General features: G+C 29.5%; 2 protein-coding genes and 1 long non-coding RNA gene across 14 annotated transcripts in view; 2 read left to right on the top strand and 1 right to left on the bottom strand.

Moving 5' to 3' along the window:
* Window positions 1–22,350, bottom strand: part of LOC127281217 (uncharacterized) — a 257,929-nt gene that overhangs the window by 73,268 nt on the left and 162,311 nt on the right. The gene's annotated exons all lie outside the window — the stretch shown is intronic.
* Window positions 1–22,350, top strand: part of LOC127281228 (uncharacterized) — a 204,626-nt gene that overhangs the window by 27,264 nt on the left and 155,012 nt on the right. The gene's annotated exons all lie outside the window — the stretch shown is intronic.
* LOC127281218 (uncharacterized) lies at window positions 7,218–22,082 on the top strand. 2 transcript variants are annotated; one of them, XM_051304830.1, is made up of 2 exons: window positions 7,218–8,737; window positions 18,103–22,082. In XM_051304830.1, the coding sequence occupies exon 2, from the start codon at window positions 18,116–18,118 to the stop codon at window positions 20,072–20,074; it is 1,959 nt and encodes a 652-aa protein (XP_051160787.1). In that variant the 5' UTR covers window positions 7,218–8,737; window positions 18,103–18,115; the 3' UTR covers window positions 20,075–22,082. The 2 variants fall into 2 exon arrangements, with proteins under 2 accessions (XP_051160787.1, XP_051160788.1); XM_051304831.1 differs by lacking the exon at window positions 18,103–22,082 and adding an exon at window positions 11,293–14,040.

Raw genomic sequence — 22,350 nt, 5'->3', positions numbered from 1 at the left:
TAAGAGACTTATGTCATACTCGATAATAAAAGTCTTTTTGATGTTACTTTATTAACAAAAAAGAATTTAATTATTACAATCCTTTTAATAAACAAAGATCTTTGTTCAATTATTAAATATATTTTCTCTTTGAGGCATATTAGCAAATTCATTTTGAAAATGGCAATTTTTAATTTTATTTTTTGCTTTTGAATTTGTAAAATTAAACTAATTAATGGTAGACAATACATTTTTTACTATCTAATTATTAAAATTTAACTAATTCAAAAGCAAAAAGTGAGTCACTAATTCAAATTAATTACAATTTTTACTAATTCAAATTGAGAGAGTTGATCTATTTCACTTTAATAAAAGAAATAAACAAAAAATATTATACAACGGTCTGAGAGACCGCTATAGCAGTTTAACTGTTAAATAAAGCGAAATTAATTTTTCCACACGGAATAGAGAGAGAGGGAAAAAGGGAGTTGTGCGAGAGAGGGAGTTGTGCAAGAGAGGGAGTTGTGCGAGAGAGGGAGTTGTGCGAGTGAGGGAGTTGTGCAAGAGAGGGATTTGTGCGGGAAAGGGATTTGTGCGAGAAATGGAGTTGTGCGAGAGAGGTAGTTGTGCGAGAGAGGGATTTGTTCGAGAAAGGAAGTTGTGCGAGAGAGGGATTTGTACGAGAAAGGGATTTGTGCGAGAAAGGGATTTGTGCGAGAAATGGAGTTGTGCGAGAAATGGAGTTGTGCGAGAGAGGGATTTGTTCGAGAGAGGGAGTTGTGCGAGAGATGGATTTGTTCGAGAGAGGGAGTTGTGGGAGAGAGGGATTTGTGCGAGAAAGGGAGTTGTGCGATAAATGGAGTTGTGCGATAGAGGGAGTTGTGGGAGAGAGAGAGAGAGAGAGGTGTGAGATAAATAAAGATAAACTTAATTTGAAATGTTTGATGAAGCCGCATAAACGTGCTTTTAATTTACCATCGCAACCGTATGTGTGTATGTAGATATAGAATTAGGGTAAAATTGAGTGAAACTTTATAATATGATTTGGTACGGGGTGAAAACGAACAATCGAAGGCATATACGAGTCGTTAACCATTGTTGCGAACATTTAACGGTTATCCAGATTCGAAATTGTAGGAAAATCTATTCCCCTTCTCATCCCTATTCCATTCTTCAAAAAGCAAGCCCCAATTTTCTCCAGTGTATGAGTATGTGTGTGTGTGTGTGTGTATGTATGTGTCTGGTATAAAAAGAGAGGTAGTTAACTTTTGTCACGTGCTACGATTCTGAATTCTCGTTCAAAATACGTCGAAAGTTGAGTTGAACCCTGGGGTTTCCCTCCTTTTGTGAATGGACCACCCACCCTCCCCCTCCCTTTCACATGTTGTATGTAATGGGGTTCATTGTCCCAGGTTGGAAGAGGTATTTCCCCCCATTGTCATATTGTATGGCTGCCTGTGACATTGTATATGTCAATACACTAAGGGACCTTGTAATGATAACGTAGCTTCATTTATATATATATATATGTAAGTAATGTCCTTTTTTGTTGTTATTTTTATTTACCTATTTATTATTTACTTGTTATTGTTATTATTATTTTATTTATTTATTATTACACGGAAAAAATTTAATCTGTAAATTAAATATTTGTGATGCGCACTGAATAAATTGACCTAAGAAGCAAAACATTTTAGGTTATGTTTTTAAATTTCAATGCAAAAATATGTACAAATAGGATAAATTTAATCCTCTGAGATGTTAAAGGTCAGTAATATATTTTGTGTCTGTGCAAAATGTTTGTTTATAGCTGTAATATAATATAATAATAAAATAGATAATATAATAAAATTATATAAATATAAATAAAGCCGTTTAGGACAAACAGTTAGAGAATTTTTTAAATCTAATCTTCTGAATTGACAAATTTTTTGCAATGTTTTGTGTAAAAAGACAAATTTTTCTAAATTCCGTAAATAGTTTTTAATTTAACAAAATGCGGGAAATGTATGTACATCAATAATTATCAATTCATTAGGAATTAATTATTTGTTAGTCTTTCTAAAGAGGATTTAATTAATTATTGAATAACACTCGTTGAAGATAAATTGGTACCAGCCTTCATATATATATATAAACACGAACAAACAATTATGGTCCTCGCTTTTGTGCAATTAACATTGATTTAGCATGCCTTCGAGAATTAAATAGGACATATTCCCATGTTGAAATGACGAGGTTAAAAGAGCTCTCTCTCTCTCTTTCATTTTTATTTCTAGTTCAACAAGATTTATCTCCTACATTGTACAAATATTTATTTTTCATATAAAACAGCCTTCAATTTAATTTCCGTTTCATGTTTTTTGAAAAAAAATATAAAGCAAAATTACAAATTTACATTGAAAAAAAATAGTAATTTTCCATATTTTTTTGATTTGGAATTTGTTATATATTTTTTTTCTAGAAAAAAAGAGAATTGAAATATACTTTATATACTTTTGATACAACTTTAATTATATATAGTTGTAATTAAGAACGGGATATACAGTTGTGCTTTCGCGTATCGTAATTTTCTATATACACACTGGGTTACTGGTTCTTTTACGCTTGACTAACTGGCAGCAGGTTGACCGTATAGAAATTCCAGAATGTAATCTTGAGAAACGGGATTAGAAGCTCTAATAATGTATATCTCACACAACCTATATTACTTCTTTTCCTTTTTGCGAATATCGAGCTTAACTTCCTTTTTACCTTATCTACTGTGCAATCAGTGCGCGAGCCTTTTCAATGAGATTATCCTCTTTTTTTTTCCTCATCTTATTTTCATCCTATTCATATATTCTTAAACCGGTTTTTATCAATGTTATATACTCTTTAAAAGTTCATATACCTATAATAAGCGATTCTTCAAAATTCTAAACGATGCAAAAATTTTTTAATACACTTCGATTTTACAATGGCATTTTAATTTTTGCCAAAAAAAAAAAAACAGTAAAAAAATTAAATAAATTTTTTACGTAAAAATAAGAATTTAAAAACAGGAAAAGAAAAGTTAAATAAAACACTAATGTGATTAAAAATAAATTAAATCATTTTTACATTAATTGAATTTACTTATTCTTTTTGTAAAATTTTTTATTACTTTTTATATATACACGAAAAACTCCTGTTTTATTTGAAAAAAAATCACATAAAATATTTATATTACACTAGGTATAGTAGTTTAATCAATCAAAAACAGTTGATTGAATCCGTCATTCTTCAAACTGTGATATATATATATGTATATAATAGATAGAATTTTACTAATTGACAATCAAAATTTCCCTAACGGAATAACAAAAATTATTTATATCTAAAATAATCAAATTTCATTGATTTGTATAATCCGAATGTCCATTGGTGATAAATTTCTCTTTCAAGCCTTCAGTTTTAGTTAATTTTAATTATATATCAATTTTTTTTTCAACTCTGTTATTACACTCTCAAGTTTTATTTAAAGTTTATTTTTTCATTACAATTAAAATAAAATTTGATTACCTATTTATTTTACATAATTAAAAAGGAATGTTTTACAAAGTGACAATTTTTCTTTTTGAGGCGTTTTTAATTAGCGGCACTAGCGCTCCTGCGGGGAAACTGTTACAACTCAGTTGAGAGATTAATTATTACAAATGGCGGCCTTGCGCATGCGTTTTCTGCTTAGCAGACGAAAAATAGTGAAAATTAGAGTGCGTCAGATATATTAATTTTATTTTAATGCGATTGTCATTTCAAAAATTAGAAAACATTTTTTATATCCCAAAGTGAAAAACAATTTTTTCTTTCACTAAAAAACAACCATTTATATTTTTTGTTTCATTTTCTTCTTTCTTTGACAGTTTATTTTTTTGTGGTGAATTTTTTTTTACCGTGGTTTTTATATTTGTAGCACAAAAGGATGTACTTTTTTTTTTAATTAAAACGTTGGATATAAAAATAATCGATTGTATAAATAGAAGTTTCCAATTTCTGGTTCTCTGGTATTTGAAGCGTCATGCACGGTTAACCATACTACGACACAGTTATCTTTAGAGCAATGAGGTTATTCATGATGTGGTTCAGGTACTATGTGTGTATATATATATACATCTGTGTATAAATATCGTGTGGATGATGCATTTGCATCCAAAGTAAGAGATCTCTCTCACACATACACAAACAACTGGATAAGGGTCCCTCAGATGTTGTTTACTTCTGGCAACCAAATGCCTCAGGACATCATCTGAAAATATTTCGACCTCGTTCAAGGTCATTTACAATAATCCCTTCCGCTTTTATTTAAAAATTCAAAATGGCAGATCCAATATGGCGTCCAATATAGCCTACATTTCAATCCCCCACAAAAATGTAATTACAATAGTAACTTAATTATGACATAAAATCCGCGCCCTTTTATTCGTTCGACAGTAGAGATAATCGATAAAAATATATAATTTAAAAGAAACGAATTACTAAGTCCATCAAACTTATTTCTGTATATAATTTTATATATAGCAATAAAGTATTCCTTCATTTTATATATACATGTAGGTACATTGAGCAATAGAAAATTAGAAAGGTTTCTTAACAAGAAATTCTAGACGTATACGCCTGCAGGGAAAAAGGGAACTGGAAATTAACAAACTTCTCACTCTCCCAAATCGATTTATATTATATATTAAACGGAACAAGTTTTGAATAATAATTTTTCGTGATAATAATAAAGCCAATTTAATGTGCGCAATGATATTTGGTGTTATATTTACAAATAATAACCTAAGTTAACCTAAACTTAATCTAACTTAACCTAAAATTTACCTAATCATAGTCTAACCTAACCTAATACAATCTCACCTAATCTAACTTAAATGAACCGAAAATTAACCTAATCTAATACAATCTAATCTCACCTGACTTAACCTAGTCGAAACGTAACCTAACTGTAATCTAACCTAACTTAACCTAACTGTAATTAAACGAACCGTAATTAAACCTAACCTAATAGAGTAAATCTAAATTAACATAGTCGAAAATTAACCTAATTTAACCTAACCTAATACAATTGAATCTAACTTAACGTAACCGAAAATTAACCTAACCTTAACTTAACCTTACCTTAACTTTAACTTAACCTAACCTTAACTTAACCTAACCTTAACTTCACCTATCATAATCTATGAGGAAAGAGTGTTCTGACATCTTTGATTTTGTAAAATACTTGTAGATACGATATTTTTATCAAATACAAAAAAATAATATCTGCATTAAAAAAAATAATTCAGATTTATTCCCTATAAATGAAAATCGAAAACTATAAAAAAAAATTTTATAAATTATAAAGGAAATAGGAATGCATCGTCCTTTGAGGATTTTTTTTTATTATTATTATCATTTCCGTTCGTTGGAGAAACTTACGTTTAGATATATACGATTGCCAAGTGGAACGACTATATTTACTAAGGTATACGGCATGTAAACCGACAAGCGTGGATTAAATAAGCGCGCGAGATTAAATTACATTCGAAATATAGTGTATCCTCTTCGAGTTCTAAAGTACAAATTCGCTGACACGATCGCGTATCTTTCTATTCATCAGTAAATAATCCCATTGCTGTCCAGTTCAACCGAAAGAAAAAGGAAGAAAAAAAAGAGAAAAAGAGGAAAAAAAGAAAAACCCGTGTGGTCTTGTAGAAAATGTTAAGAATTCAAGATTACTATTTATTTCTTCTCTTAAATTTTTACTGTTAGCTGCAACAATTACAAGAAAGAATAAGAGAAATTTTTTTACTGGCTTAGATCCAATTAAAAAAAAATGAGCTATATATTTTAAAATAAGAATGAGAATCCTCTAAAACGAAGATTATTTATTATTATTTATTTTTATATCTATAAAATATTTCATTTTTTTACTTTTATTTTATAAATATAGAATTTTTAATAAAAAAAATATATTTTCAAATCTGTGTAAAACTAAAATTGTAATCTCTCTCGATGAATGTTATTGTTTTCCAATTATTACAAATGCAATAAATTTTTAATTTTTGAAATTAAAAATATATTGAACTGCTAGGTGTTAAAAAATGACGCTTAGTACTTTTCACGGTCTGTCAGACCGCGATTCTTTTTTTATGCAACGAAAAAATTATTTAACTGCAACAGCGAAAGGTTTTACTAGAATAACAAAAGTTTTAATTGTTTCAGTTAAATGTTATAATAATTATATTATTATTATAATTAATATTATAAAATTTACCCAATTTAAAATTTTCAAAAAATTGTCACAACTATTTTTTTGTAAAATACAAAACTAATAAAAAGCTAAAAGTTTCTACTGTACTTTAAAGAAAATTAGTAAATAAACAAAAATCAAAAATGCAAAATGTTTGACAGCGGTCTGAAAGACCGCAACAGTAGTTTGAAGGTTAAAAAAATATAATTAAAAATTTTTTATTATAAACTCAATTAAAATGTTAATATATATATAAAAAAAGTTTGAAAGTGAGAAACTTTACAAATTAACTTGTTTTGAACTGGAGAATAAAAGTATAATGAAACTTTTGGTGTTGCATTACTAATTGCCCCGAAACAATAATAAACAGTGACTAACTAATTTGTGACCACAGACGAGCGACGACTTGCGCAATGGTGACCTCATTTTACCCGCTAATTCCACGCAATAAATTGTCCTTTCCGGTCCACCGTGTCCTGTCTCCGTTTTGTGCGTTCTCAAACGAGAACGAGAACGACCTCTCCCTACATTATATGTATATATACATTTCGCTCTCATTCTCTCGTGTATGTCGCGCTCTGCTACGCTCTCATTATATCCCAACCCTCCATCATTAAGTGTCTCCTGATTTAATTGCAATTCTACGTACACGTGCCCTCGAGTTGCAAAAAAAAAATTCTGATTACATCCGCAAGGATCTTTATCATAAATGTGACACAATTAACTAATATTTTAGAGCAGAAAAAAAATTACATATGATTTTGTCTCTTTCTCTCCAGACCGCATTACATGACTTTTTATTTAAAAGAATTTTAAATTTAATTGCATTTTAATTTAACAGAATTCCCATTCAATCGAATTTTATGTGATTCAAATTTTTAAATAATCGAAATTCCAATTCACCAAATTTTTTATTGATAGAATTTTTAAGACGCCGAATTTAAAAAAAAAAATAAATTAGCAACATTATAAAATAATTAAATAATTATGTAACGTCCCGTGTATAATTTGAGCATATAAATGTTCAAATAAGATTAGTTTAGGTAAAATTAGAATTTTAAGTGTTTCTCACACTTCGTCGCTGTTTTGAACGTTTATTTCTAAACAAACTACAAGTGTAAATAATCTTAAATTAAATAAAAGATATCAGAACGTTCTCTTCAAGAAAACAATTATTTCTAAAACGTCTAAAATTCTCAAAACCTTAAGCTCAAAATCAACAGTTCCGAAAATTAAAATAGAGAAGAATTGTATTTTGAAGATATCATTCTGATATCTCCTGTAAATAAAGTCAGCATAGTTGAATAATCTAGCGTAACTATCTAAATATCCCGAGCACCGATGCACTCTTGCAAACAACAAGACCTAACTATTTTTTATGTAAAGTATGAGAATGAGTGATTTAATTATAAATAATGAATAATAATTGTTTAAATGTTTAAATTTTATTGTTAATTAACTTTAATTAATTTTGATTTCTTTAATTGGATTTAATTATTTAAAATATTTCAAGTTTTTATTATAAATTAATTATTTCACAGACAAATCATTGTGTATAATTGTTTATAAATATTATTTGAACATTTGAATTATTATTACTCATTTTTGATTATTATTAATTTTTAATTCAATTATTTTAAATTACTTTTCAAACGTTTTAGAATAATTTTGTTAAATATAAAGAATATTCTATACTTTTATAATAAAAATTAAATTAACAAACAAATTAAACAATTTTAAATAAATTTTAATTATTTTTAATTATTCAAATTAATTTTTAATCATTAATTAACAATTTAAGTATACAAAATTCTTTATATTTTAAAACTTTAATAATTAATTATATTTTATTGTTAAAAATTATTGTTAATAACTTTTTAACTAATAATATTAATATTCATAATGTTTAAATTAATTTTTAATATTAATAATGTGAAAATTATGAAAAACTCAGAAATTGGTTGGAAAACTGAATTTTGGCTCCATCTCTTGAAAACGGTCAAAACTTTAAGCCCCTTCCACTTGAAAACTCCCCTAATTCAAGTACGCCCACGCAACTTCTTATCTCTCAAGGCTGGGCCTGAAGGGCCCAATACCGTCACTGACCTAACCAGTTTTTTCCCATTTTCTTTCCTTGGATCCAATCCTTGTAATTTCCCAACCTCTTTTTCCTCCACTTTGAGACCCATTATTTTAAAACATAGTTCCATCCCTAAAAATAGGTAGGGACAATGATATAAAAATACGAACCCCGTTGAGAAGTCAGTCAAAAAAAAACAGTCACAAAAACAGTCACAAGAATTCTAAAAAAACTACTTCTTCCTCAAATTCTTCTTCAAGTTCAAGTTCAAGTTCAAGTTCAAGTTCAATTAAATTTCATTTTTTCTAACAATTTTCCAAGTGTTAAATTTAAATTGTATTAAAAATTTCCACGATTCAAGCCAAAAATTCAACGCTTTTTCAACCAATTTCCGAGTCTACAAGTGCCAATTTGTTTAAATAAAAGTAAGTCTTATATTAAATTGCTGTCTAACTTTCATCTAAATCTTTTTCTTGTCATCTCTAAATAATTCCGAAGAATATTAATGCGTTAATCGTGTTCTTATTTCTTCAATTTCCTTGTCGTATTTTTGTATTTACCATAATTTTCATTACCTTACCTAAGGATTTTAATGCGTTTATCGCGTAATTATTCCTTTAATTTCCCCGCGAAAATCCCTATTTACATATATTGATCAATTTGAATCGTTCCCGAGTTAGTGGACGCAAGTCTAGACTCGAAACATAAAATAAGAGAATATTTCCGAATATTCTCTGAAATTTATACTTGCGTTATGCATCCGACGTAACATAGGGTAAATTTTTGGAGGCCCCGGAGGGATAGTTCAAATTGATCTTTATAAAAAAAAATCTTCTTCTTTCATCTATTTTCTCTCTAATTATCTCAATTTTTTTTATAAAAAGTATCATTTTATTTATTAAAAATTCAGTACAAATGAACGTTACGTTAATAAATATGTTAATTGTGAAATATTCGTATATTCGTATAAAAATTACCGAAATTTAATAAAATTGAAAATTCCCTATAAATTGCTAGAATGTTAAAATGAGAATTTGTCATTATAAATTGAAAAATTAACACTATTTCAAAAATTTCATGTACATTGGTTAATTTGGAAAGTTTCCGTAAATTACTAAAATGCTCAAAATCTAGAATTTACCATTACAAGAATGAAAAATCAACAAAATTTAAAAGAATTTGTGTAAAATTGTCAAACAAATTGTTATTTAAAAAAAAAAGGAAATTTCATTTTCTAAAAATTAAGAATTAAATTTTTTAAAAAAAAACTTTGTTTTAAAATAAAACTTAAATAAATTTTCATTTTCAATAAAAACTGAAATTTATAAATAAATTAATAAAATGTCACATTTATTAATTAAAACTTGTGTTAAAATGTGCGTATGCAACATATTAAACTGTTAACATACATAAAAATCCAGTTGCGATTTCGATTTAAAGCACCCCATTGACAGGCGGACGAATCGATAGGCGCAATCGATATATATATATATCGATTGTCAGAATCGATCCCTTACTCTCGAGAGCATGCCTCTCGCTGTACGTGCCTTTACAGTAGTACCGCACTACGGCTGACTACGCAAGTCGGTCATCGGCCATTACTACTGCGCGCGACGACAGCGGGCCCCGCCAAGCTGCATCGCGCCTCTCGCGGTCTCCCCCCGCGAATTCCCCCTCCACCTCGCGCTTCATCTCGCGATCGCGAAGTTTTTCGCGGTTTTTAATAGAAAATTTGAATTTTAACTTATATATTGTAACTTCTCTTCTATTATCGCGATTTTGAAAATTCTTTTTTTACCCTTATTCTATTTTTAATTATAAAATGATTATCCCTAATAATAACCTTGTTAATGAATTAAAAAAAAAGATATTACTAAATCAAAAATTCTAAATCCAAATGTTATAAATTAAAAATTCTAAATCCAATTATTCTAAATCCAAAAATTCTAAATCCAAATGTTATAAATTAAAAATTCTAAATCCAATTATTCTAAATCCAAAAATTCTAAATCCAATTATTCTAAATCCAAAAATTCTAAATCCAAAAATTCTAAATCCAAATGTTATAAATTAAAAATTCTAAATCCAATTATTCTAAATCCAAATGTTCTAAATCAAAAATTCTAAATCCAAATGTTATAAATTAAAAATTCTAAATCCAATTATTCTAAATCCAAATGTTCTAAATCAAAAATTCTAAATCCAAATGTTATAAATTAAAAATTCTAAATCCAATTATTCTAAATCTAAAAAAATTCTAAATCTAAAAACTCCGAAAAGAGAGTGAAAATAAAAAAAAATTTTCTAAATACTATAAAAAGAGAGTAAAAATTATTTCTAAACAATCACCAAAAAAAAGGGGTTGTCGTCGTAGCACTTTATTAAAGTGTGATTCAAATTTTTTTTTTTAAGAAAATGAAAATAATAAATTCCCTATCTTAAATAAATTTTTCTAAAATAAAATAAAAAAAAAATATAAAATAAAATTGAATAAATAAACTCTAATTAAGAGAGTAAAATTAAAGAAAATCCTAAAATGAAACTTTAAAAAAAAAGAGAACGCAATTTCCAAAATTAAATTGTTGATTTTTCATTTATATTATTGGCCAATTTTCTTTTTATTTGAAAATATCGATTTTGTCATATCATAGTATTCCTTGTTTTCTTTAAAATGCCTTTTGTTAGAGCTGACTTAGAAACGTGTCCGTATGACCAGTCTCATAGAATAAGTCACGCGAAAATAACTAATCACCTAATTAAATGCAGAAGAAATAATGAGCCACAATCTCGAGAATTAGTCTTATGCCCCCATAACGGTGGTCATTTTGTCCCAAAACCCGAATTCGAATTTCATGTAGCGAAATGCGTTAAACGTGTCAGTTGGGTTACTCTTAATTAGAATCTAAGAAACTCATTTTGAATAAAAAAAAAAGGGAGAATTATTTATTTTTATTTTATGTATTTTTCTTTGTCTTTCTAGTGTCAGGATATACTAGTACAAAGAAAAAATTAACGAAAACCCAGCGGAAGGTTATCAATAGGAATTTAAAACAGTCTCTGGGAGACAAGTGGCTTCCAGTAGCTGAATTTAGGAAGGCAAAAGCGGAAAAATTAAAAAGGATAGAAGAAGAAAAATCGAGACTGCCCGAATCCGTAGAGCAGAACGAGCCATTAGTTAAGAAGTGTGATTTTAAATTAGTAAAAGGGCAAATTCACCCTGAAGTATTCAGACAATTAAATCTTGATGCTAAAATAATTTTATTTCGACGAAGCCTTTGTAATCATAATAACAATCCTAAAACCTGTCTCACTTGCAAAGATCTATGGAAAACTAATTACAAAATACCGAGAACTAATGTACAACGGGATATAGATTATAGAAAAGTCTTATAATACAGTCAATTTTGTTTCATAAAATTTCTTTTGCTATTCATTTCCTTTTTTTTTTCCTCTCTCTCCTCTCCCCTAATCTTTACAATTTAAACTCTATGAATGAGGGAAGAATTACAAGAAGTCAGGCTAAGGCTGATCCTATTTTAGCAACAGAAATCGAAGCTTTTAATCCTTTTATTACAGGAAAACAATTAGATCGATCTCCCTGTAAAAGTGAAAATAATTTAGAAAATTTAACAACCTCAACACCAATAGTGGAATCTCAATTTGAATCAAATTTTCCTAATATTTCATTATCAGAAAGTTCATTTACTTCAGGTGAAACTGTTAGAAGACAATTAGATTTCAATTCGAGTTTTAATGATATTACAACTATTCCTTTTGGAAATACGAACGAAACATTAATTGAAAAAAATACTATTGACAATACTTTAATTGATAATAATCTAACGTTACAAGAAAATTTAAATTTTACCAACATGGCTTTAAATGCAAATCAAACGGTCAGTTTAACTGATGCCTTAAAAGCAGTTCCAGAGTTTAATGGAACTAATATCCCTATTAATATCTTTTTAAGAGGATGTTCAGAAGCTAAAAGTATGGTAGCAGCAGCGGCTGAAGGTAATCTTGTGAAATTAATTAGAACCAAAATTTATGGTGAGGCCCAAGAGACAATTATTGGACAAAATTTTGAAACAATTGAAGCTTTAGGAAATTTCCTTAAAGATATTTATATAGTTAGCCGAACGGTTAAACAATTGTTAGGAGACTTAGGCAATGAATATCAAAGGGAAGATGAAAATGTCATAACATTCGCAAATAGAATTCGAGATATAGGGACGCGAATTATTGAAGCTCAACGCACTTTCACCGGTACTGTAACCGAAGATTTTATAACTGAAACCCAAGCTGATATCGTGGACAGTTTTAAAGAAGGACTCCTTCCAGAAATCGAAAACAAAATGCCAGTGAATGCTAACATTACTGAATTAATAAAAAGCGCAATTAAAATCGAAAAAAGATTAGTCACACAAAAAGGTAGGCGAAATAATTTAATTTCAGATTCAAAACCTGTAAGAAGGAAAGAGATTTTTACATGTCAATTATGTAAAGAAGAAGGACATGAAGCAACCGATTGCAGTCTGCGTAATGATAAATTTTGTAATAACTGTAAAAATAATGATCATAATACTCAAGATTGTCAGAAAAAAAATAATAATACTAATATTATCTGTCAAATTTGTAATAAACCGGGTCATAAAGCATCTGATTGTTTTAAAATCAAACCTTGTATAAATTGTGGAAAAACGGGACATGATTCTAAATTTTGTAGACAAATGACTAATTCTAATTCCTTAGTTTGTCAAATTTGTGGTAAACCGGGACATGAAGCTAAAACATGTAGATCTCTTTCTAATTCTAATTCTGTAGTTTGTCAAATTTGTGGTAAACCGGGACATGAGGCTAAAATATGTAGATCCCTTTCTAATTCTTTAGTTTGTCAAATTTGTAGCAAACCAGGACATAATGCTAAAACATGCTTTAAAAATCCATTTTATAAACCCGACAATATGCAACAAAAGTTTCAAAATCCGTTAGAATCGCGATCTCAACTACAATGTCAAAATTGTAATGGTATAGGTCATACAGCGGCAACATGTCGACGTCTTGTTAATCAATTATCGATGAACCCAACTCAAATAGTGACTTGTAGATATTGCAAAGGTATAGGTCACACATTAGAAGAATGTAGGAAAAGATTATTTAACAATCAAAGATTTCAGGGAAACGGCCAGAGTCTCCCCCTTCCGAGCGCAAACATGGAGACTCAAATAACACCAATGCGCTCAGTGAATGTGACCGAAACAGTAGACCTACCGTGCGAATTAACGTTGTAAACGAAACACAAAGAAAATTTTGCCCGTACATTGATATCAAAATTAATTCAGAAAAAGGTATTAGTTTACTCTTAGACACAGGAGCAGAAGCTAATCTATTAAAACAAAAATGTATTCCAGAATCTCAGTCAATAAATAAAAATAATATCTATAAAATCTTTGGTATAGGTGGAGAATCTTCTGAAACTTTAGGATCAGTTAATTTAAAAATAGGAGGATACATTACTGAATTTTTAATTGTTCCAAATAATACACCAATTCCATATGATGGAATTTTAGGCACTCAGTTTTTCTTAACATCCAAATGTAAAATCAATTTCTTAACACAAAAATTAGAAATAGATAATTTACGTGTAACGTTAAAAAGAAGAGAAAGTATCATTAATGAAACAAGGGATATTTGCAGTGTTGAAGATATTAATGTCTTAGGTAGACTGCCTTTTATGACAATTAATCATGCTCTAACTCAAAAAAGGAGTGACTTTTTAATTGACACGGGTTCAGAACCAAATGTAATCAAAGAACGTATGATGATTCCAGGAGATCCTTTAATAACAAATCAAAAACAATTACTCAAAGGAGTCGGTAATAATCTTATAGCAACTTTAGGATGTACTGATATATATGTTTATGGAGTAAAATCTACTTTTCAAGTCGTTTCAAATGACGTAATTATGCCTACTTCTGCCATTCTTGGTGCACAATTCTGTCAGGATGCTAAAGCAATAATCGATTTTAAAAATGCAATAATTACTATAGATCATCGAGAATTTCCTTTCCAATATAAAACCCGCCAAATTGATGAAAAACAAAATAATGATAATTTATATCACAATCTACAACCATTATCTGAAGCCAATGATGTTAAAATCTTTGCTATAGACGTTGTTCAACCAACAGATATTGAATTTGAATTTAATTCCTTTCAATCTTTAAATAATATTGAAGAGAAATACATTTTTCACGTTAATGCTCATGATTTAACTAAAGGATTAGATCCAGAGGTAGAAAACAATGAATTTTATTTAGATCCTTCAAACCCTTATTATCAAGAAGACCAAGAAGAATTAGAACAGTTAAAGAAATGTAATATTGCGGAATTTTTACGTCTCGACCATTTAAAACAAACAGAACGGCAACATATTCTGGATTTAGTGGAAAAATATAAACATATGTTTTATTTGCCGGGAGATGATTTACCGGGTACCAATGCCATTATGCATCGAATTCCAACTATAGATGATATTCCTGTCAATACAAAACAATATAAATTTCCTCATGCTTTAAAAGAAGAAATAATAAAACAAATGAAAGAATTGTTAAAATTAAAGATTATTAAACCTTCCAATTCTTCATATAATATTCCATTATGGATAGTACCAAAAAAACCGGATTCTCAAGGTGTAATAAAATGGAGAGTCGTTCTAGATTTCAGATGGCTCAATGAAAAAACCATTAGTGATAGCTATCCCCTCCCCAATATTACTGAGATTTTTGACCAAGTAGGGGGCGCTAAATACTATACAATAATTGATTTAGCCAAAGGATTTCTTCAAATCAAGTTAGATCCACGGGATTCTCATAAAACCGCTTTCAGCACACCATTTGGACACTATGAATTTACAAGGATGCCTTTTGGACTGAAAACAGCGCCAGCAACTTTTCAACGACTTATGGATACCATACTTGATGGACTTCAAGGAGTAAAATTATTTGTATATTTAGATGACATTGTAATTTATGCAAATAGTTTAGAAGAACACGATCAGAAATTTCACGAGTTAATGGAAAGACTTGTGACAGCCGGATTGAAAATACAAACAGATAAGTGCGAATTTTTAAGAACAGAAGTTAATTATCTAGGACATAAGTTAAGCAAGGATGGTCTTAGTCCTGATTCAAAGAAAATTGAAGCTGTTAAACAATTTCCAATCCCTAAAAATATTAAAAAAATTCGAGAATTCTTAGGCCTTGCGGGATATTATAGACGGTTTATTAAAAATTTTGCACAAATCGCGAAACCTTTAACAAAATTACTACAAAAAGATGCAGAATTTGTTTGGGATGAAAAAACTAATCTTTCATTTGAAACTTTAAAAGATCTTTTGTGTAATGCTCCTTTACTTCAATTTCCGGAATTAAATAAATCTTATAATATCACAACAGATGCATCAGGTTACGCAATCGGAGGTATTCTATCTCAAGGAGAAATCGGCAAAGACAAGCCTATTGCTTATTTTTCTCGCGTATTACGAGGACCCGAATTGAACTATGAAGTTTATGAAAAAGAAGCATTAGCCATTGTAGATAGTACAGAAGCTTTCCGATCGTATGTATATGGCCGACAAATTAACATATACACTGATCACCAACCTTTAATTTGGTTCAAATCAGCAGATTTAAATACTCGTGTTCAAAAATGGCGTTTTAAATTATCAGAGTATAATTACACTGTCTTTTACAGACCTGGAAAAATAAATACGAATGCAGATGCTTTATCAAGAAATCCCTTAGAACCTACAAATATAAATATTGTAACTAGAGCACAACAAAAGCTATTGGAAAATTCTACCCCAAAAAACGATAATGATATTTCAAACCAAAAAGATGTACCTCAAAAACAAATACCTAATAATAACAAGATTAAATCAAAAACACCATGTGAAGAAAAAGAAAAAGCGCAAGAAATAAATGACTCATTAATAAATAATCCTTCTGTAAAACGTTATCCTAAGCGAAATTTAAATAAACAAAAACCTGCTTACGAAGAAAGCGAATCCGAATCGGAAAAAGAAGAAGTAGCTGGAACAAACCCTTTAAGACCTCTCCCAATCAAAGCTAGGAAAAGAAGATGGTTAAGGCATGAGAGTGATAGTGAATCTACAGATTCATCAAGTAATGAGGAGTTGCTAACAAATGGAAAATTCCCAAACCGTTTAATAACTAATATTACAGAAATTCATGAAACTATTCAACATCGATTAGGTAATATTATGTATTTTGTAAATAATGAGGGTACACCATGTGATGAAGGTGCCTTAAAATTAAGTGAAAATAATAAAATTTCTGCACGTCAAACATTAGTTGTAGGTCGTGTAAATGAGATTAAACGAAAAAATAATCGATTTCTATTTTCCTTATGTTTAAAAGAAAAAGACCCCATTTCAATTAGCGAAACTCAGAAAAGAATTCATGAATTATTTAAAAATTTGAAAAATCGACTTATTGCATTAAACCAATCGGAAATTTCAATTGCTAAAAGTAGAAATATTGAAAATTTAGAATGGAGAGAAATTTTAAAATTAATAAATTTAGTATTTAAAAATTCTAAAATCTCAGTTTTAATCTGTACGGGAAAATTAAAATACGTACCTATTCCAAAAAGAGACGAAATTTTTTATGAACATCATAATTGTCCTATCGGAGGACATAAGGGAGTATCGAAAACTTATAATCGTATTAAACAAAATTATTATTGGGAAAAATTAAAAGATGATGTTACTAGAAGAATCCAACAGTGTTTAGATTGCCAATTAAAAAAATTGGTCCGATTAAAAACTAAGCAACCTATGGTGATAACGGACACACCAGGCATCGCTTTGGATAAAATCGCTATGGATATTGTAGGTCCTCTTAAAATCACTTCTAAAGGTAACGAATACATCCTTACAATTCAAGATTTGTTTTCCAAATTTTGTTTAGCTGTACCACTCTCTAATACATTATCCAGCACTATTGCTGATGCTTTCATTAAGAAATTTATCTGTGTCTTTGGTGCACCAAAAACTGTTTTAACAGACCAAGGCAGAAACTTCTTAAGTGAATTAATGACTAGAGTAGCGAAAAGATTTAGAATAAAAAAATTAAGAACAACAGCATTTCATCCCCAATCTAACGGTTCTTTAGAACGATCCCATCATTCCTTAGGTGAATTTCTTAAACAGTATACAGATGCTGATAATGAATGGGACCAATGGCTCGATATAGCCATGCTTAGTTACAACACAAGTGTGCACGAAAGCACAAAACATACCCCATATGAAATCGTTTTTGGTCGATTAGCTAGACTTCCCTCGTCCGATCCTTTACAAGAAGGTGATTTAGTCCCAACATTTAAAGGGTACATAACAGAGTTAGTAGCGCGACTAAACGGTATTCAAAAACTTGTTTATGACAACCAAGTTCAGTCCAAAGAAAAGTCCAAGGAATACTATGACAGAAACATTAATCCTGTTAATTTCAAATTAGGAGATTACGTTTTTCTCTTGAGTGGTCCCAAACCCGGTAAATTTGGTAACCATTATGCGGGACCTTATAAAATAATCGAAATTTTGAGCAAAACAAATGTAAAAATTCAGATCGAAAAGAACCACAAAGTGGTACACACGAATCGATTACGAATATCTCACATTAACAAAGAAGCTAAAACCCCATTAAATAAAAGACACAATCATGTTGATAGTGATTAAATAAACTTATTATTAATAAGAAAACAAAAGGTTTTGTTACAGAATGATTGTTCTACTTTTGAGTTTTCTTTTCCTCATTCCTTCCTTCTCAGTGGGAATGATTGGATACAATTGTGGATCAGGAGAACTTAATGTAACGACAATTTCGTTACTTGAAGTAGGTCAATGTGATGTCCCCAACATCAACTTAAACATAACGTATCCATACATACAACTACTTCAGATTAGTGAGTATTCTGAAGTAATGGTAAGGCAGTGTAAAGTTGAAGTACGACGAACGATATATCGTTGTGGAATGTTTTCCCACATATCTGTAGTGCATAACGGTGTGAATGAATACATAATGGAAACAAATAAGGTTGATTGCGAGAGTGCACACATAACCGGGATTTTAAAATTACCAAATAGCCATGTAATCAGCGGACTTCGAATTAACGAAACTATTACTCATCCAATAACAATAGCTGGAAGTCTTGAAAATGATGGTTCATGTCAGGGAACAGGTTATTCGGATCCCTATGGATCATGGAAAAAGGTAGTTGTGCAAGCAACAGTCAAAATAACTTTATTAGAACACTTAGCTCGCGTGAAACTAGAGTCGAATACAATTGTCCTAAAATCCGGAACTAATTGTCGTTTAGCAGAAGAAAAATGTGTAGATCAGGAAGGAGGATATACATATTGGAATACTGTACAACCGCATTCTTGTAAATTCGACCAATATAGTATTTTGTATGAAGGTAGAGCCAACAAAATGGTAGATCACGATATATATAATCCTCAAACCATTTATACTGTTAATAAAGGCGAAGTTACATTTGCTTTAAATACAAAATCAAGCGAATATATATGTGGATATTTAATCTTAAAGACGGAACACCCCAAATTATTCATTTTTGAAACACAACTAGGTACTAGCTTTGTTAAAAACACAAAAATCGCGATCTCAAATTTAGACTTATTTGCATATGTAAATTCCAAGTTTATTTATGTCGAAAAACACATCAGGAAACAAATGAAACAATTGTACGTCGATATTGTAAGCCAAAAATGTTACTTGGAGCAACAAACAATTAAAAATTCGTTATCTCTAGCTACTCAAGCACCAGACCAATTCGCGTTTGATATTATGAAGGGTCCAGGGTATATGGCATTGGTTTCAGGAGAATCAATCCACATTATTAAGTGTACCCCGATGGAAGTAAAAATCCAACAAGGAGAAAACTGCTACAATGAACTTCAAGTGACCGCCAACAACAAAACATTTTTCCTTTCTCCAAGGACACATGTCCTAAAAACCAGAGGAACCCAAATCCAGTGTAATTCTCTTTTGCCATCATACTACCTCGTCAACGAACATTGGTATAAAATACTACCACAAGTCGTCGAAGCACTCCCACCTGCAGTGATCCAACCTTCCAAGCCCAACACGTGGAAGTATATCAACCCCGAGGATTTGGCTACCAGTGGAATCTACACCGAGAAAGAAATTGATCAACTCAACGATAAAATCATGTTTCCTGTAGAGAAAACTGCAGTTCTAAATAACTTAGCTATGAGTATGAGTGGACATCAAATCATCTCTACCAATGACAATGTTCTGAATCTATTTAATGAACAAGTTGTCGAAAAATTCGTAAACAACACTTGGAATAAGATGTGGGATAAATTTATGGTTTTCGGTACGGCAAGTGCTGGAGTTTTTGCAATCTTCACCATTTTTCACCTCCTCAAATCTGTGGTGAACACACTAGTCCATGGATACACTCTTCATTCCATCTATGGTTGGTCCATTCATCTATTAGGTGCAATCTGTGGGTCTGTAGCTCATTTATTAGTACATCTGGGTACTCGACCACCCCAACCTGAAGATGTTCCGTTACAAGAAGTCACTTCGCAAGAAACGAAAGAAGTCCCAGCGGCAGAAGCTCCTCCTTCACAACAACTATATCCTTCAAATGAACTACAACAACAAAGAGGATACTTCAACTTAAATACTTAATTTTGGGAATTGAGTTTCAAGAAACCAAAGCCTACCTCAAAACTTTTCATCCGCAAATATAAAATATCTGTACAATTTTTTTTTTTTGTTTGGTCACTTTTCGTCTTTCATCCTCAAGTAACCATTTTACGGCTGGGGTGTAACGTCCCGTGTATAATTTGAGCATATAAATGTTCAAATAAGATTAGTTTAGGTAAAATTAGAATTTTAAGTGTTTCTCACACTTCGTCGCTGTTTTGAACGTTTATTTCTAAACAAACTACAAGTGTAAATAATCTTAAATTAAATAAAAGATATCAGAACGTTCTCTTCAAGAAAACAATTATTTCTAAAACGTCTAAAATTCTCAAAACCTTAAGCTCAAAATCAACAGTTCCGAAAATTAAAATAGAGAAGAATTGTATTTTGAAGATATCATTCTGATATCTCCTGTAAATAAAGTCAGCATAGTTGAATAATCTAGCGTAACTATCTAAATATCCCGAGCACCGATGCACTCTTGCAAACAACAAGACCTAACTATTTTTTATGTAAAGTATGAGAATGAGTGATTTAATTATAAATAATGAATAATAATTGTTTAAATGTTTAAATTTTATTGTTAATTAACTTTAATTAATTTTGATTTCTTTAATTGGATTTAATTATTTAAAATATTTCAAGTTTTTATTATAAATTAATTATTTCACAGACAAATCATTGTGTATAATTGTTTATAAATATTATTTGAACATTTGAATTATTATTACTCATTTTTGATTATTATTAATTTTTAATTCAATTATTTTAAATTACTTTTCAAACGTTTTAGAATAATTTTGTTAAATATAAAGAATATTCTATACTTTTATAATAAAAATTAAATTAACAAACAAATTAAACAATTTTAAATAAATTTTAATTATTTTTAATTATTCAAATTAATTTTTAATCATTAATTAACAATTTAAGTATACAAAATTCTTTATATTTTAAAACTTTAATAATTAATTATATTTTATTGTTAAAAATTATTGTTAATAACTTTTTAACTAATAATATTAATATTCATAATGTTTAAATTAATTTTTAATATTAATAATGTGAAAATTATGAAAAACTCAGAAATTGGTTGGAAAACTGAATTTTGGCTCCATCTCTTGAAAACGGTCAAAACTTTAAGCCCCTTCCACTTGAAAACTCCCCTAATTCAAGTACGCCCACGCAACTTCTTATCTCTCAAGGCTGGGCCTGAAGGGCCCAATACCGTCACTGACCTAACCAGTTTTTTCCCATTTTCTTTCCTTGGATCCAATCCTTGTAATTTCCCAACCTCTTTTTCCTCCACTTTGAGACCCATTATTTTAAAACATAGTTCCATCCCTAAAAATAGGTAGGGACAATGATATAAAAATACGAACCCCGTTGAGAAGTCAGTCAAAAAAAAACAGTCACAAAAACAGTCACAAGAATTCTAAAAAAACTACTTCTTCCTCAAATTCTTCTTCAAGTTCAAGTTCAAGTTCAAGTTCAAGTTCAATTAAATTTCATTTTTTCTAACAATTTTCCAAGTGTTAAATTTAAATTGTATTAAAAATTTCCACGATTCAAGCCAAAAATTCAACGCTTTTTCAACCAATTTCCGAGTCTACAAGTGCCAATTTGTTTAAATAAAAGTAAGTCTTATATTAAATTGCTGTCTAACTTTCATCTAAATCTTTTTCTTGTCATCTCTAAATAATTCCGAAGAATATTAATGCGTTAATCGTGTTCTTATTTCTTCAATTTCCTTGTCGTATTTTTGTATTTACCATAATTTTCATTACCTTACCTAAGGATTTTAATGCGTTTATCGCGTAATTATTCCTTTAATTTCCCCGCGAAAATCCCTATTTACATATATTGATCAATTTGAATCGTTCCCGAGTTAGTGGACGCAAGTCTAGACTCGAAACATAAAATAAGAGAATATTTCCGAATATTCTCTGAAATTTATACTTGCGTTATGCATCCGACGTAACAATTATTAGAATATACCTAATAATAATTACAGATATAATTATTATAATCATTGTAAAAGAAAAGTATATACTTCATTTGATTTGTAATTTATTTATTTTTAAGCATAAATTAGTCAAATAATTGAACAATTATTATTTTATTGGTAAAGCAATTAATGATAATAAAATAATAATTAGCTGTTAAATATTTATTACAATAATTACAGTGATTTCGGATACTAAAATATAATTATCATTATTTAGAAACAAAAAATTAGTTCAATTTGATTGAAACAT

This window comes from Leptopilina boulardi, unplaced genomic scaffold, assembly GCF_019393585.1.
Source record: "Leptopilina boulardi isolate dan_hultmark-lab unplaced genomic scaffold, ZJU_Lbou_2.1 LbouV2_266, whole genome shotgun sequence".
Taxonomy (NCBI): Eukaryota; Metazoa; Arthropoda; class Insecta; order Hymenoptera; family Figitidae; genus Leptopilina; species Leptopilina boulardi.
The sequence above is the reverse complement of the archived record's forward strand: the minus strand, read 5'-3'. Positions and strand labels throughout refer to the sequence as shown.